This window comes from Gymnoscopelus microlampas, assembly GCF_963454915.1.
Source record: "Gymnoscopelus microlampas genome assembly, chromosome: 15".
Classification (NCBI taxonomy): domain Eukaryota; kingdom Metazoa; phylum Chordata; class Actinopteri; order Myctophiformes; family Myctophidae; genus Gymnoscopelus; species Gymnoscopelus microlampas.
The window spans coordinates 31,110,691-31,127,685 of NC_139952.1; the positions used below are offsets into that span (position 1 = coordinate 31,110,691).

The 16,995-nt window shown below is 42.5% G+C and overlaps 1 protein-coding gene across 3 annotated transcripts in view; it reads left to right on the forward strand.

Annotated features, from left to right (window-relative positions):
* trappc9 (trafficking protein particle complex subunit 9) overlaps window positions 1-16,995 on the forward strand; it is a 325,308-nt gene that overhangs the window by 88,876 nt on the left and 219,437 nt on the right. For all 3 annotated transcript variants that reach the window (XM_084081382.1, XM_084081384.1, XM_084081383.1), the window contains one exon: window positions 9,846-9,998. In XM_084081382.1, the coding sequence (XP_083937508.1) occupies window positions 9,846-9,998 (153 nt within the window). The remainder of the gene's footprint in view (window positions 1-9,845; window positions 9,999-16,995) is intronic.

Sequence of the window (16,995 nt, forward strand, 5' to 3'; positions counted from 1 at the left end):
CAATGAAAGGTCTTGAACCGCTATTCACAGAAACACAGATAATAAGACCTTGAGCGAAAAGTGTCTGCTTGCTTCATTTGAAGCTACAGGGTGGCAATACACGAATCCACGGAGCGCTGCCCTGTAGGTGGCGCCGCCATCGCTGCGGTGTCAAACTCAGTCAGCTGCTGCTGCGGTTCTGTCCGTCTGTTCACGTTACTCTTTACCTGCTTGGCTGTTGGGAGCAGCCATAAACTACGCAGGTTCGTCCCGATTTTCTGTACATCTTTGTAAAGTTAGTGTTAGTAAAAGTTAGTAAAAAGCAGGTAAAAGAGTAACGTGAGCAGTCAGTGACTGCAGCTGACTGACACCGCGCAGCAGCAGCTGATCGAGTCTGACACCGCAGCAATGGCGGCGCCACCTACAGGGCAGCGCTCCGTGGATTCGTGTATAGATCAAGTCACCGCCCCAGAGAAATAGGGTTTGTTTAGCTATTCTTTTGCCCCCCAACTCTCAACCAGAATCCATTGAAAGCTACAAATGAGTAAAGAAAGAGGAACTGAGAGTTGGACTATAGAATTGTATTGATCTGATGTTTCTATCATGCCCCCTGGTTCCTGTGTTTAATTGGCTTATTTTCTTTGTGTTCAGAACACAAAGTTTAACAACACAAAATGCTAGAGTGGGGGACATGCGTCACATTACACTGTGTTCTGAGAAAAAGAGATTTGGTGTAGGAGGGAACCAAGTATAGATGCAAAGGTTAAAATGTAATTTAGATGGCATGTTATGTAGTCAGATGCCAGGTTCATTTGCTGACCTGGCATCCTATAGTTTGTATCGTTTCAATGTACAGATTATTTATTTTTGGATATTCTACTTTTTAGACCTGTGATGATAGGCTCTTGGCATACCTATGATCCTAGATCACTATTTCTATGCATTTGATGTACTGTATTACCTTGTGTTTACCTTGTTTACTGTAAGTTGCTCTGGATGTACCCATTAAAACCGGGAAAGCATCTGTGTCATTTTAGATTTTAGCGTTGGTTATTCTAAAAATCACACCTGTGTGAAGGTAGCGGCGCCTTTGATACATTTTGTCATCAATAAGTGTTTATAATGTGTTTATAGCCACGTGTCACGTGAAGCTTGACCAATCACTTTGTTGACGTGTCTGACCAATCAGAACGTTGACGCAAAAGCCAGGTATAGAGGGCTAATATCCGCTCTATACCTAAAGGTATAGAGCGGCTAGCGCCGCTAAAAAAGGCAGATATACAAGCTCACAGCGCATCACTTTGTGCCACTCTTGGAGCTTGTACATCTGCTATTTAAAAAAAATAAGAAATGCAATCTTGAAAGTGAAAACTCCTGATTTAGAAGACTTTTGTAGAATCGGCCTCAGGTCTTAATGGGTTAAGAGCATCTGCTAAATGTTTAAATTGTATTGGACGCCTGGGGGACCCCGGTCAACAAAGTATATAGGGTTTAATTGGTTAATTCTGAAGGGCCTGCCTCGTGAGACAGGCTCTGTCAGTTTACCCGCTACTTCGGATTGGATTATAAATTATTCTCTCGAGTTTCCTTCATTTCTCCCATATGTCCAAATGCATGTTCAGGCCTTCATTACACTTAGAAAAACACATAAACTATAAATGTGACTCCAACGCAGACCTCACAGCTCATCGACGGAGCGCTGAGAAGCGTATTACTGCCTGCCATTTCCACTGAAGTGTGCTTCATTACAGTATAAGGAGAGGAAAACCGCAAGCAATTATGCGCACACCACAGCGGAGCTACGAGACCTTTGAAGGCCATTTAATGCCAGATCAGTTTCCTTCTGGGCTCATGTGATGGGGAAATCATTTTGATCTTCATTATTTTTTGTTTTAATGTTTCCTAAAGGCTCTGTGTCTGGAGATGGCTGTAATTTTTTTTACGCCAATAGCCATCCTCATTGAAACTGTTGATGATGTGGGTGTGTTGAATAATGGGATGTTGTCTGACCACTCGGACATTTGACCCATTATCTGTAAATAATAATAATATATGCACACATATGTGAAAAACACAGACATTTCTCACTCATGTTTTCATCATTTCACTCAGACGGGTTGACTGAAATATGACAGGACTGAGTGTTTTTTTTTTTTCCCAGCACTCTTGGCTCATATCAACCTTCTACACTGAATAAGCAATACAGTATCTCTGTTGCCACTGTCAAAGCTGTGAATGGCTGTGTGAATAGATACATTCAGCCATTTCCCTTGAGGCAAAAATGGCCAAATGGTTGTACAGTATACATATCAAAGATATAATACCAAGTGGCTAGTCCATGGTAAAGATAAGCGAAGATTGCATTTGTCCATTGACGACCAGCTCAAGTGCAAGATACAGTCAGTGTATGTGCGTGTGTCACGTTGACGGCATATTGTTACGCAGGAAAATTATCAGTGTTGATTAAATTCTGAGCGAGTAAAAATACACCCATGCTATTACTAACATGAGTTGAATTAACCCCGAGGATCTGGTTGTGTATTGGAGGTACAGTATAGTGGATTAAGGAGCGGCTTTTGTTGTCCTACCAGCCAATCAGAGCTGCTCTTATCCCACCCTCCAACCTCCCAAGTTGCATACGTTCCCCAGATGTCATTCTTGTGAGCCAAGTGTGTCCAGTCAGGTTGGTAAGTCAGTACACATGTAGTCATGTTCACTCCAAGTCCAGGAGAGATGCTGCCAACATGGCCACCTGTCTAGTTAGGGGCCATAGAAGTGATGGTCCCTGTTCCTACTTCCACCGTTGCTCGAGGGAGAACAACAGGATCTCTCACACGCTGTTTTAGTTTTTGTCACCTCATTCTCAAGCCTGATTTATTCTTCGCTGCGTGCCACTGTCACTGATACTTTGGCTTTAACCTCTTTCAACCAGTCAAAATGTTCGAAAATAGCGATAATAGCTGTATTGCTTCCTAGACCCAGATAGGTCTACGATGTCACTGTATGTGGGCATTGACCACATACAGTGACATCCGCTTAGGGGCCTGCAGCTCGTGCAAAATGCAGCTGCCGCCTCCTCACTGGTAAAAGAAAAAGCACAACCACATTACTCCAGTCTTGGCCTCACTGCACTGGCTCCCTGTCCTGGTTTAGAATTGATTTTAAGCTTTTATTGTTCATTTTTAAAGCTCTGAAACTGTCTGGCTCCTCTGTATTTAGCTGAACTCCTACACTCTCACACCCCAGCCAGAGCTTTGAGGTTGGCTGACCAGTTGCTACTGAATGTGCCTAGAACCATGCTGAAAACCAGAGGTGACCGAAGGCGGTCAGAGGTGACCGCCTTTGTGGAGGCTGCCCCTACGCTCTGGAACAGCTTACCCCTCCATATTCGATCTGCCCAGTCCCGAGAGGTTTTCAAATCTTTATGGAAATATCACTTTGTCTCCCTGGCCTTCAGTTGAGACACCCTGATATTTGCTGGGTTGTACCCTTGTTTTTTTGTGTTGCATTTTTGTAATGTTTGTTTCTCTCGTTTTCTCATTTATTCTTTCATTTCTGAGGGGATCGTTGAACTGTACAGCACTGTGTTCGACCAAATTAATTTCAAACGCGCTTTATAAATAAAGTTTGACTTGAGCCGAGTTGCTTCATGCTATTGATGCTAACCACAGTGACCCCCCTGGACACAGTTGCTGATGCAGATGAGCTGCCTTTGAAATAACTCCTCTTCATAGTCGTCTGCTTCCCCCTCTGCCTCAGAGGCAGGATAATTAGCACAAATTGGTATGTGCTCCCTTTTCACTCTGCATTCACACTGCAGCCTGTGTGCTTTTCTGGTCTCCATTAGGCAGCAGAAAAGGTCGCCACATTCTCACTGTTGTTCATCTAGAACGACAAGCTCTTAAGAATGTTCCTCCACTACTTGATGGGGCCCTTTTTGAAAAGGCTCCCAAGTGCAAACGCAAGATGACAGCTCAGCCAAAATCATAACTAGTTGCCTGCAGAGGGGTAACACAGCATGGTTGCTTGCGCCACATGACTCAATCAATTGTACTGCAGTGCCAACTGATCATGCGACAAAAGCACTGCGTGAGACCTATTCTTACTGTTGTTGCTGTTTTGTTTCCATTGATTTAGCAACCACAGTGTTTTCATAGGAAGAGAGCTACTGTGTAATAGGCCTTTAATTGGTAATATAATTTGAATAATGACATTTAAATGTTTTATCCTATAAACCTAATTTGTCCCTGTGTGTTACGCTGGCAGAGCCCATCCACGTTTACAATCATGAAGCTTCAAGTTATACCATTCCCTCAAAGGTCTTTGTCTACCATATAGCTAGCTTTGAGGACATTAGACAAGTTCATACAATACATACAAAACAAGCATGTCAAATAGTTACTGAGCACCGAGTGCTATAGATTTTGTAGATCTGCTATTTTTGAAACATCTTGAACATTTTGTGCAAATATTTAATATATATATATATATATATTCTATTGAACTGTGTAAATAGTTTTATGTAATTAATGCTACGGGCTTCCACGGGGACAAACGTCAGGATGGGGGTTATCTTAATTTTATGCATGCTTTCTTTATCTCATAGTTTCTGTCTCATAGTTTTTGTATTTGTTTTGTTTACCACTTGGCTGGCAATTTCAAACGTCTTGCATTATTTCAAGTATTGTGGCTATGTGAGAATGTTTCACTTTGAAGGATAATTTGTTTCCTTTTGTACCGCACGATTTGTATAGTCTGAATTGCTTCAGTTAGGTTATAAAATGTCATGTCACTCTTCTGGCTGATTACCAAGGAGCAGTCGCAGCAGCCCCATATTCATAGAGCTTATTAAAGGACAGGTCATATCTCATTGTGAGAACACAGGGCTGATCTGCCCTCTCCATCCACCTCACACAGACCAGTTTGTCCTACTGGCAACTCTAGCATCCCTGCACCCCTGCAGGAGCTCATGAGCAGTGCTGCCCCAAGTAAAAGTAGCATTACCACAATGTAGAAATACTCTGTTACAAGTTAACACATTCACTGCCATGTATTATTTATTTAATTCCGTTGCTGCTGCCAGCTTTTTTGCACGCGGATGTAAACAAAAAGTGTCCGAGGGGACTTGTAAGAAGTACAAAAAAATACTTTTAAGTATTTATTCAAACCTTTCAGCCAATAGCCAAAGTAAAATAAATAAATAGATAGGGCTTAAGTGGTTAATGGTTGTTTTGTATTAATAATCTAAATCTGTAATTAGTGAGTAAGGCTGTAAAATAATTGTAGTGGAGTAAAAAGGGTTAGGGTTAGGGTTACAATATTTGCCATTGAGATGAGTGGTGGAGTAGAAGGTTAAAGTATAAAAAAAATGAAATACTCAAGTAAAGTAAATTACCTCGGAACTGTACTTGAGTAAATGTTCTTTTGTGTGTGTGTGCTTGTGTGCTTGTGCGTGCGTGCGCGTGAGTGCGTGTGTGTGTGTGCTGTCCTGGCTCCTGGTAAATCCTCACAGCCAGTACACACTCTGGGAAGGAAATTAATGAAAGATGGAGTGTCATAATGGTGAGACATCTGTGGCGAAGCAAACAACATTATTCTTCCTTTGCGGCAAACATCCACTGCCAAATGACATAATGGAAAAAGGCACTCAGTGTGAAGCTGGACTAGACGTGGGCGCACACAGAGAAGTTGTATTTTCACCTTTAATCAGTCTAGTGGGCTAAACATTATTAACATTTACAGTAGTCACTTTAGGGTGGTTTTGGTGGATGAAGTATGCACTGTACTGTAGCTATAGCCAAGGCTATTTTGAAGTCCAGAAGTCTTCACCCCTATGGGATCCCCAGAGTTACTACAGGGGGCCCGCTACTTTTGTTTTTACATTAACCTCTTGAACGCTAGCATCACTATTCAGATCTACAAGCTCACAACGCGGCGTGTTGTAAGCTTGTAGATCTGTCTATTTTCGGTGAAGAGGTTTCGTGTAGAGTGAAAAAAGAGTGAACCAAGTACAGGGCCAAAGGTCAAGTATTGAGAGGGTTTAAGTGGTTAATGTCTTAAATGTGTGAAAATAATCCAACATATTCATAGACAAGATAATGCGTAAACAAACAAAAGTCAAACAAGTCTTTGAAGCTATCTATGAAACACAATTTTATACAATATGTAGTGGGGGTCCTGCTTCATCTCTCTCTCAGCTAAGGGGATCTTAGCCTAAAAAAAAACATCGAAGACCCCTGTAAATGTAGCCTAACAGACATAATATTATTTACATTTAGGTTATTAGTGAGCGAATTAACTTGTACTACAAAATCTTCTTTTATTGTATTTGTTACATGTTGTATGTAAACAAATCTGAATTACATGGAACACTGCCAATTGCAGTGCAGCTGTGCGTCATTGATGAACTTCAAGTGCCGCCCCTAGCTGGCCAGGCGTCCAAACTAATCATTTAATTGGCCGTGTTTGAGGGTGGGAGGCCAGGTGGGTAGGGCGATCACTGTTACTACCCTAGCGACTCCTACATTTTGGTCAAGGCTACTGTGCAGTGGGGAGCTGAACTGGGAGGAATAAATTGTTCCTCCGCATGTGTCTCGTTCTCGTTTTGAAACTCGTCACTGTTAGGTGAAAAAAACAACAATGTGTGTATCGCTGGTGACACGTGTTCGCCTACACCCTCCTTAAGACCAACCAGTCATTAGCGACAAGGGACTATTACAAGGGGACTTGGGAATTGACAGAACTACTAAACTACTGAGAATTGTTTTGAAAAAGATAAGTATAATTGGAAAGAAAAAGTGGAATGGATCAATATTGAGCAACTGTATTGGCCTACTTCTTGCCTAAAATGTTATCGGAAACTATTTACTGATAACACAGACCTCAGGAGCAGCAGGCTGGTGAAACTGGCCGGATAGTGAAACTACCTGGGCCGTACATCAGCCTGCGCACCATGTCTGCAGCCTCCCTCTTCTCGGGTTACCTCCATTTCACTGTTCAAATGATGAGTCTGTCAGGACTCGGGAGCACACATCGCAGTGTCTGAAAATCAAGAAGCACATCTCTCTTATCTTTTCAAATGGGTCTCCGAGGACCTGGTCTTTTCTCACAAAGGAAACTCATAGCGGGGTTTGATGTACTGTGCTTGAGAACTTTTGACAAGGCAAGGGAAGTTGGGTAATTCATCTTGTGTATTAGTGCAGTTTTGAAGTGGAGCCTAAAGTTTGCATGGTTGGACTCATTAACATTGGTGAAGCTGTGAATGTGATCGGTGATCGTTTCAGATAATTTTGTGTGGTGTTTAGTAGGGCTGCGACTATTGATTATCTTCTAAGCGATTATTCTGTCTGTACTTTTTTTGATTAATTGAGTCGGGAGTTTTAAAACTTTTTTTCATATAGGGTGTGCTGATGCACTAATTTCACGATATGATATGGTACACGATATTGGGCTCACGATATCGGTACGATACAATATTATTATTATTATTATTTTTCAATTATTAACATTGGTCATCATCTTCAGTTTAAAATTGCTTTATTTATAAACATAAAAACATAAAAAAGTGTTTTACACACAAAAAGAAAGACAATTTTTCAAGCTTAAGGAACAACAAGTGAAGTAAGTTCTAACTATAAACCCCTTTGTTTCAGAGGACAGATGGACACTAATAACAAATATAATATAAATGCTGCATAAATATAAATTCTACTAAACACCCATAGTGTCTAGCACCAACCCATGCTTCATGTGTCTTTGCATGCGTACATTAGGCTAATTCAAGCCTACTGCAGGCACCACAGTGATGGCTACACACATAAGCGTATGTGTGTAACCGATTGTTCCCTAATTGCCTTTTGACTGGGTCTGAAATGGGATGTGCAAGCCTCCTGAATTGTTAATCTGTAGTTTTTTTTCATTTGTGGAATTGCAGTAATTAACAATAACACAGTAGTATCTCACATCATTTCTCTTCCTTTTCATTTCAAAGATGAATTTAATTATGCTCCTTTGGCATTTTCTCTCCATTGGTCCTCCTGGCCATTGCTAGATACGTTTTACATCCTCTCTCGTGGCTCTCTCCCCTTTTCCCCACCACGTAGGCTAATGAAGGACAAAGAATAAAACCGTTTGGGCAGAAACATGAAATCCCAGCTAAATGTTGTGGCCACAAATGGACTCGGTTTTGACGTCAGCCAGCCTGCCCTGTAGCAGTGCTGTGACCTGCATACAATTATTTCCAAGGGTAGAAATGTCTCTCTGTAATACTTTGAATAACGCTAGGATAAGATTTACCCACACACCCATTGTGGCTGACATTACTTTGTGACTCATAGCCTTTTGGTAAGATACTATCGCCCTGGCTGTCATCTGCATTACGACCCTGGCTGTATACCTGTTAAAAATGGGACGCAGTGGGACACCTCAAAGAGAATAGCCTTTTATCTTTTTTTTTAAACAGAGGCTCTGAAGGAGGCTTGCTGATAAGAGTGTCTGTCTGTCTGTCTGTCTGTCGTGACTGGTATTCTGTCTCGTTTCCATTCTCTGCTCCCAACTTCCTTCAAATCTATTTTTCTGTCTTAACCACATTAACCCCCATATTTTGGGCATACCTTCCAAATGTTTCCAATTCTTTGAAAAACAATAAAAGAATAGCAGATTATAAGCTTGCAATGCTCGAGCTTGTAGAGCTTTGCTATTTGTTCAACAAAATATATAGGGCTTAAGGGGTCAAAAATGCCATACATACGTATATATAAAAAATGAAGATTAAAAGTAATGTGGATCTCTTGTGGAATTGAAAAGCGCCGTTGCCTTGTGTTGCGTGAACTATTGTTACCTGACTATTCCTCTCACTCCCTGAAGCCAGGGGGTGCCACTCCTGTAACGATCAGCTACATTCAGTTGATGCATCATTCATTTGATGTTCCTGGCTAAAGTGGCAGCAGCTGAGTCATCCGTCTCAGGTGGTAGGGGGCCGATAACGCATAAATTTGATTGTCAAGTCTTGGCCGGCAAAGGTGATCAGAGGTTAGGTGACCCGCCGGCAGATCACCGACGGTAGCGATTTGCCAAGACCCGGGGGGCTAATGGCAAAGCGGCATGTTTAAACGTCAGATTTACACAGGTTTGACGTTCGACCCGCACCACTTACCGATGAGATGGTTCTCTCTCTATCCCCCGGCCTCTCCGTGTCACACTGACCGGCGGCGAGTCTGGATCAATCAGTCAGCCAAATGCTTGCTTATGCAGGGCAAATTGCATTTGGGTGGATACAGGCACATAAATGTCATCCTGGTTTCCTGTTCCCAAAATGTTTATGGCGTGTCTTCCTTGTCCGTTCCGTTTATTGTCGGGCTGTATCATGTCCCTCGTGTGCTTAAAAAAAACACCCAGTCGCAGACACAGACGGCGACTGTCTGTGGCCACACCCCCAGCAGGCATCATTGAAAATGAGTGCACTTTTCTGAGGTTTTAAATAAATAAATATTTGATGTACTGAGGTTGTTCCAAAAACCCATGTTGTTTTACTTACAAAACAAAAACTATAATGTTTTGTTGTACTTGAATGTGAGGTTGGAGATACTTTTTTTCTTTTTTGAAATATAGAAATTTTGGCCGATAAACCATTACCGATATTATATTCTTTACTTCTTTAATTCTTTAGAAATGCTAACTGATACTATTTACGCTTTCCCAAGAATCCTCTTAGCCAAACATAGCCGACCTACAAGCTCGCGTTGTGAGCTTGTAGATCGGCTATTTTTGGTGAATGTTCCCCCAAGAATAGGGATGCTAACTGTTCAAAATGGTTAAGTTCATTATCTGATGTTTTATGTATATGTTCATGTTGTGGTGTCTTCCAGAGAAGGTGTTTGGAGAGTTTCTGAATTGGGACCTGGAAGGGGCTCTGTCCCAGCTGCCCCTGAAGCCGGGCCACTCTGTGACGGTCACTGTCAACATCAAAGTGAAGCTGGACTTCTCCGGACAGGAGCACCTCCTTCAGGACCTCAACGATGGTGAGTGTTCACTTCCTTTTTTTCTTCTTTTTCAGAACTAAAAGAAAAAGTAAATTGTCAAAAGAATTTCTTATTCCATAAAAAAAGAGGTTTCATAAATACTGAAAATAGCAGACCTAGAAGCTTTGTCGCATCACGGCACGTTGTGAGCTTGTAGATCTACTATTTGGGCGGGGGGGGGGGGGGTTGGGAACCCCTGACATACACAAAAGCTACTGCAATATAGATGGGCCAATGTTGATGAACTACACTGTATCCCACTTGTTCATGAGTTGGAGGTCCATGGCTGATTGATTGTTATTAGCAGAGTTGAAGCCCCTAAACACTACTGCAGTGGTTCTCAAACCTTTTCATGTCAAGGACCCCCAAATTGATTTTATTCGGCCATGGACCCCCTTTGAAAAGGTTTTGCCAGGTACCCCCAGAAGAGAAAATGTATGTAAGAATATCAAATTTATAAAAAATGCGTGCTGTGAGCTTGTAGATCCGCAATTTTTAAATAGCCAACGTCTTGATAAAGTGGTTAATATGATTTTGATGCTAACTAATTTTGCTGGGAACCCCCTTGAACCCCCCCAAGGACCACTGGGGGTCCCCGGACCCCACTTTGAGAACCACTGCACTACAGCAGGCTGTGCACAAACACAAAATAATAATAATAATTATTATTATTATAATAATCTGCAATGCATGCACTATTGTCCAAGGGTTTTTATAGTCTTAATTGTGATCAGTGGACCAGTGGTATTTCTTTAGCCCATGGATTTACTAATCCAATAATTTCTAATTACTCTAAATTGTAAATGGTAAATGGTGCATTTATATAGCGCCTTTATTCTAAGTGCTTTACAATGTGCATTACATTCTCCCACACATTGACACACTGATGTGGTTGCAACCATGCAAGGCTGCTCATCACAATATGTTAGGTGTCTTACTCAAGATGACTTTGTCACAAAGCCAGGAGGATCCAGGGTTTGAATTAATTAATTTATAGGTTTTTCTTTTTTTTATGTTATGACATCCATGCATTTTCTTATGTTCCTCAATTATTATTACATATTTAATAATAATTGAATATTTTACATATTTCCTTGCATCGGACATAACCATTTGTGGGCTGTTTTCTTGTCTTGGTAAGAGTGTTCTCTCTCTCTCTCTCTCTCTCTCTCTCTCTCTCTCTCTCTCTCTCTCTCTCTCTCTCTCTCTCTCTCTCTCTCTCTCTCTCTCCTCTTATGCTGTTGAACAAAAACAACAACTAAATAACCGGTCTAAAGGTTGTTACACACCGGGGCGATTTTTTCGTGCGAATAATGCGTTTTTTTTTAAAACCTTATAAAGTCAATGGCTCCGTACATGGAGCGAAAAAGCGAAGCGAAAAAGCGTCTTTTAATTATTCGGAACGAGTCCGAATTTTGCGTATATTCGCTATTTTCGCCGGTGTCGCCCGGTGTGTAAGGACCTTAACTCTTTAAGTCCACCATTGCTCTTTTTCCCTCCATTCTTTTTTTCTCATGTTGCGCTCATATCCGTCTTCCCCCGGGGACCCTGCTGATCTCACTTCAACCCTCACTACCTTCCTCTTCGCACTGTTGTGTCTCCACAACAGAGGTGGCTGTAGGTTGGCAAATATTAATGACTGTGTCAAAACAGGCTTGCTTGAACACTCTTGAGAGAGTTGACTGTGTGTGTGTGTGTGTGTGTGTGTGTGTGTGTGCGTGTGTGTGTGTGTGTGTGTGTGTGTGTGTGTGTGTGTGTGTGTGTGTGTGTGTGTGTGTGTGTGTGTGTGTGTGTGTGTGTGTGTGTGTGTGTGTGTGTGTGTGCATGCATGGTGCTGTATGTGTGTGAGCGTGTGCTTGTGCGTGTGTGTGTGCTGTTTGTGTGGTTGTTTATGGCACTGGAGCTAGATGCTCTTTCCATTCTCCAGTTTTTTTTATTTTATATCCAATCTGGGAACCACTCTGCTCAGAAGGTCATTAAAGCCATACTGTTGCAGTGTTTTAATTAGCCAAGCAATAGTAGTGGACCTGAATTACGGAGATAAGGCTTCGTTTCCCTTACAAACTGTCTCTGAATGTCATTGTTAGGGTGACATTCTCGAAACGCAGTGCTTCCTAAACTCATTTGATTTTATCCGGGCCGTTTATACATTCATATAATAATATTAATAAGGCTGTGTTAATATACTGGCACGCTTGTTTGCATGAGGCCCATTGTTTAGGCCAGTTTAGAGGCTATGGTCCAGTGAGCTGGGAGTTTATTATTAAGTGCTGCTGCCTTCACTAATGAAAATGCATGGAAGCGTGGTAAAAAAGCAACTCTGTGGCACTGAGGCGTGATTTGGGAACTAACCGGAGCTTTGGGCAAACCCCGCCCCCAGGAGAGCCGCTGGAATCCAAACCGCGCCCCCGACCGTCTCCATTGGCTGGCTGTTCCAGAATGTCTATGTGATGGACATCCGTTTGTCAACTGTTGCTGTTAACATACGATAGTCTTTTATGTAGGTTAATAATTACTTCTCTGCTGACACTATCCAAAGCGTTTATAAATAGATGCAGGCGGTAAAACTGTTGCTGTTAAAATATGATACTCTGTTATAGGTTAATATTAATCATTGCTTCTTTGCTGGCTTTATTAGTATCAGATAATCAAATAATGCATAATTGAATGGCCACGCTCTCTCTCTCTCTCCAAGCAGTCAGGACACTTAAAAAGAAAAACGTATCTACAAGCACTAGCTGTGACTGTCCATGGTTCTGAATTCATATTGTGACTGTCATGTTGTGCCACTGAGACTAGCTGTGACTCTAGCCATGGTACTGAACTGCTGGAATTCACCAGTTTTAACCTGAAATTGCAGGTCATTCTACCTGTATGAGGGCGGATTCTGCCAATGCATTTCAATGGGAATGGGTTTGCTGCCATTTGCGTATTTCTGCCGAAAAAACACCTCTCCATTCCCATTGAAATGCATTGGCAGAATCCGCACTCATACAGAAGGTAGAAAAATAGGTAGACCAATAATCAAAGATTTATTGGTCCATTTGAAAAGCTCTGGTAGCCGCCAGGTCCTGGCGGCTATAACCCGGCTATAACCCACAACTTACACACCCCTGGGTAGGCCACCTGGCCTGGTGGCAATATGCATTCTCTTGTTTTAGTTCAATATAAACTTGACTAATTGGTATTAGCAATGAATTGACAGTTCATTAATTGTTAACGTCACTAGAAACATTTTGGCTGTATTATTAGTGAACATCTTGTCCTTGTTGGTGTCAACACCAAGGATTTACTGAACCATCGATCATGCTTATTCCATGGACAGACATAGAAGCATGCACGTACAACACACACACACATAACACACACATGCACGCACACGCGTGCACACTGCATAATGCTGCCCGGACGATATGACATTGGAGATAATCTTTCCTCCTTTCAATGAATTCTATTACAATGGAAGTATTGGATAGCATCCTAGTGTATTTCTAATCATGGCTTGTATCTCTCTGGGTGACTGCATGGAACAGTGGGAACTGAATGGATTCATACCCCCTCCTGTCTGGACATTTCAGCCTACAGTGCTGCACTCTGTCCTCTCTCTCTCTCTCTTAATTCTTGTCATTAACCAGTTCCCTGTCTTATTTAACCCATTAAAGCCGGGAATGCATCTGTGTCATTTTTAGGTTTCTTTGGCTATTGAAAACTAGCAGATATACAAGCTCATAGCGTGGCACTAGTTTAGAAAAATTGTGAAACAGTGTGCAAATCTTTAAATATATATTCTACAAATGTATATATATATTTTTTTAAACCTATGTTGCTATATCAGTGGTTCTCAAAACCCTTTCATGTCAAGGACCCCCAAAATGATATGTATTTGGCTGCGGACCCCCATCTCAAAATATTTTGTTCCAGGGACCCCCCCAGAAGCAAAGATTTGAGTTACAAATGTCCGCTTTCAAAAATATATATTCAAAGATATGCACACATTTTCACGATTTTTCAAAAAATAGCAGATCTACAAGCTCATTGCACGGCCCTCGGTGCCGCGCTATGAGCTTGTATATCTGCTCATTTTGAATAGCCAAATAAATCTAAAAATGTTTTCCTGGTCCCCTTTTTTGTGTACGCGGCGTGGCTTGAGCAACACTTCCAACGGCAATGCGGCAGCAATGTAGCCTGCCACGATTGGTCGTTTTGCAGCTTTTGTTACTGCCGCGAATAAAGTGTGAGAAAGTTCCGTGGTTCCTTGCATTGGCATAGGACCGACCACGTTGTGGAGGGACGTGGAGCCGGCAAAGAGCGGTTTTAGAGGAAGGTTCTACTTTCTGCCGCTCTGCAACGAGACCAAGCACCAAAACAAATCAGAAGTGTGCTCTGGTCTGTAGGTGTGGACTACTATAAGAGTACACGGGACGGTGAGGTGGATGTCTCACACGTTGTGTGGACACCCACTTAGCGGTTAAAAAAAAACATTCGAGTAAAAATCACTATCACCGCTGGTGTGAATTAAGCATTAGTGCAGCTGTGACTTGTTTTACACCCCCAGACAAGATCAAACAGTCTGATTGATTGTCAAGGTAAACTGTCGATATCAGACCGTTGATAAGATTAGTAAGAACTCCAAGAAGCAATCAGGATGCTTTTTGAATGGAGGAGGCTGCCTGTAGAAGTCATTCCCTCTTTAAGAGAGAGAGAGGGAGAGGGAGAGGGGGCAAAGAAGACGAGGCCACAGAGAGCAGGTCACAGCGAACATTTAAAACAGGTCCCTGGCTCTGCTGATTTATTTTCCCACTACTTTGTCGCTCTCCCTCCAGTTAGGTTTGAGACCGCAGCGGCATAAATCAGGCGTCTGGTAGGAGTGATGTCATCGCTCAGAACTAATGTGCCTTGACTTACAGCAGGCCCTTATTGGTTTAGGTGATGTGAGGATCATACCAATTGATGCATCAATACTGCCGTTTCCTCTCAAGTCGTACTCCGTGACTGTGTGATTCACTGACTCCCCTGCTCTCCTGCTGTTTTGATCACTGTCCACGGTCCAATAAATAAGAAATGCCTTGAGGAAAAGTCGTCTTTTAAAAACGACCTCTGCTTTACTCGGGCGAGGTCATCAGCTGCTTTTTGCAGTCATTATCAATCTTTATTTCACCCCGAGAAACCTAACTTGTTACGATAGTATCAAGTATAATAACTGTTGCAGGTGATCAGGTTTATGAACGATACAATAGACACCAAAAGCCTGTCTGCCTACTACACACACGCACGCACACACACACACACACACACACACACACACACACACACACACACACGCACGCACACACACGCACAGACAGTTTTCTACACCCACAATCACGCATACAGTAGCACCCCATCCACACCTGCTACATTATTTAAACATAATTCGACACACTGGCACCTGACACTTTCTATATTAAGATTGTAAACATAAACATATGCACACACACATGCTGTTTTCGATGCGCGACATGGCACACTACCAAGCATAAATCAGGCATCTTGATGCAGCGAGAATCATAGAGACGTCTCATCCAAATTCTCTCCGTCCCTCCGTCTCTGTGTCTATTCTCTCTCTCCTCTTTCTGTCTCTACTTCTCTTTCTGTCTCTCCCTCTCTCTTTCTATCTCTCCGTCTCTCCGGGGAGCAAACCAAAGGATCTACTTGTTGATGATTTCCTGCAGCCTGTAATGGAGTGTCTAGACTGACTGCGCTGGCTTTTGAATAATGATAGTAATCATTTGTTCACATTCATCCTTGTACATGTCCTCTTGCTTCAGCCAGGTCCACATCTCTCTCTCTCTCTCTCTCTCTCTCTCCCTCCCATATGGATCTCTGTCTGTTTGTATCTGTCAGATTTCCTTTTGATGTTAGTGTTTGAACAGTTAACTTATACCAACAGACACAACGAGGTTCTTGAGAAAAGGGACTATACTTTTCCGAGTGGTGTATTTGTAGTCTTGATCTGTCAGAGAATCACCTGAGCTTAGACGACGGGCGTAATTCAAAGTCTCACTCTCACAGAGAGCTTTATGTCAAAGCATTCTCCCTGTAGCCTGTGGGAAAATTAGGTTGTCCATCATACGCTCCATTCTTTAGCTAGTCTATCTATAAAACAACGCTTGTCAAATGGACTTCTATACCTGGCTGGACTTAAGTCAAGCGGTTCCTCGTCTCCTTCAGCCGGCGTGCTTGCCTTTTACAACTCAGTCATCTGATTTTTTCCCGTCAAGGGGAGTACTTTCAACCTGGTGTACCTGTTTTTGGGCCACCAAACAAACATTTTCCATATACGGTGTATATATACAAAAGAAAAGTGCTCCTCGGAGCACAGGTCTCCGCCAGGTCAGGTAGGTTATTGTGACCTCCTGGTGGCGCTGTAACAGGACAATATGAAAGCTTCGGTGCAAAGGTGATTAGCTGCTCACAGACAGACGGACGGACAGGGTGTAAAACATAGCCTCGGCCATGCCTTTCGGCCTGGCGGAGACAATTATATATAGATAAAACAATGATGTGGATCTCGGACTTCAAGTGGCAAGTCTGTGATGTCACTTGTCAATCCATGACGTTTGACTCCAAATTTGGGCAAGATTTACAGCCCGATCCGAGCCCCATTGACTTCCATTATGAAATGGAAGAAATAAAAAAAAACTGTGGTAGAAAAAATAGTGAAGGTTCTTCTATGGTCGACTAGCGGTGCTGATCTGACCAGCAGTTTGGGGGAATAGCTCTACATGCACGCACACGCACACACGCACGCACGCACGCTCGCACGCACGCACGCACGCACGCACGCACGCACGCACGCACGCACGCACGCACGCACGCACGCACGCACGCAGACACTATGGGGCTTAATTGAAGAAACAAAAAAGCTTTCATACAGTATTATATGTACCTGGAATTGATAATATTGTCCATATTCACACGGAAGACAGGATGTTTGTTTTCGAGGGAGAGAGAAAAC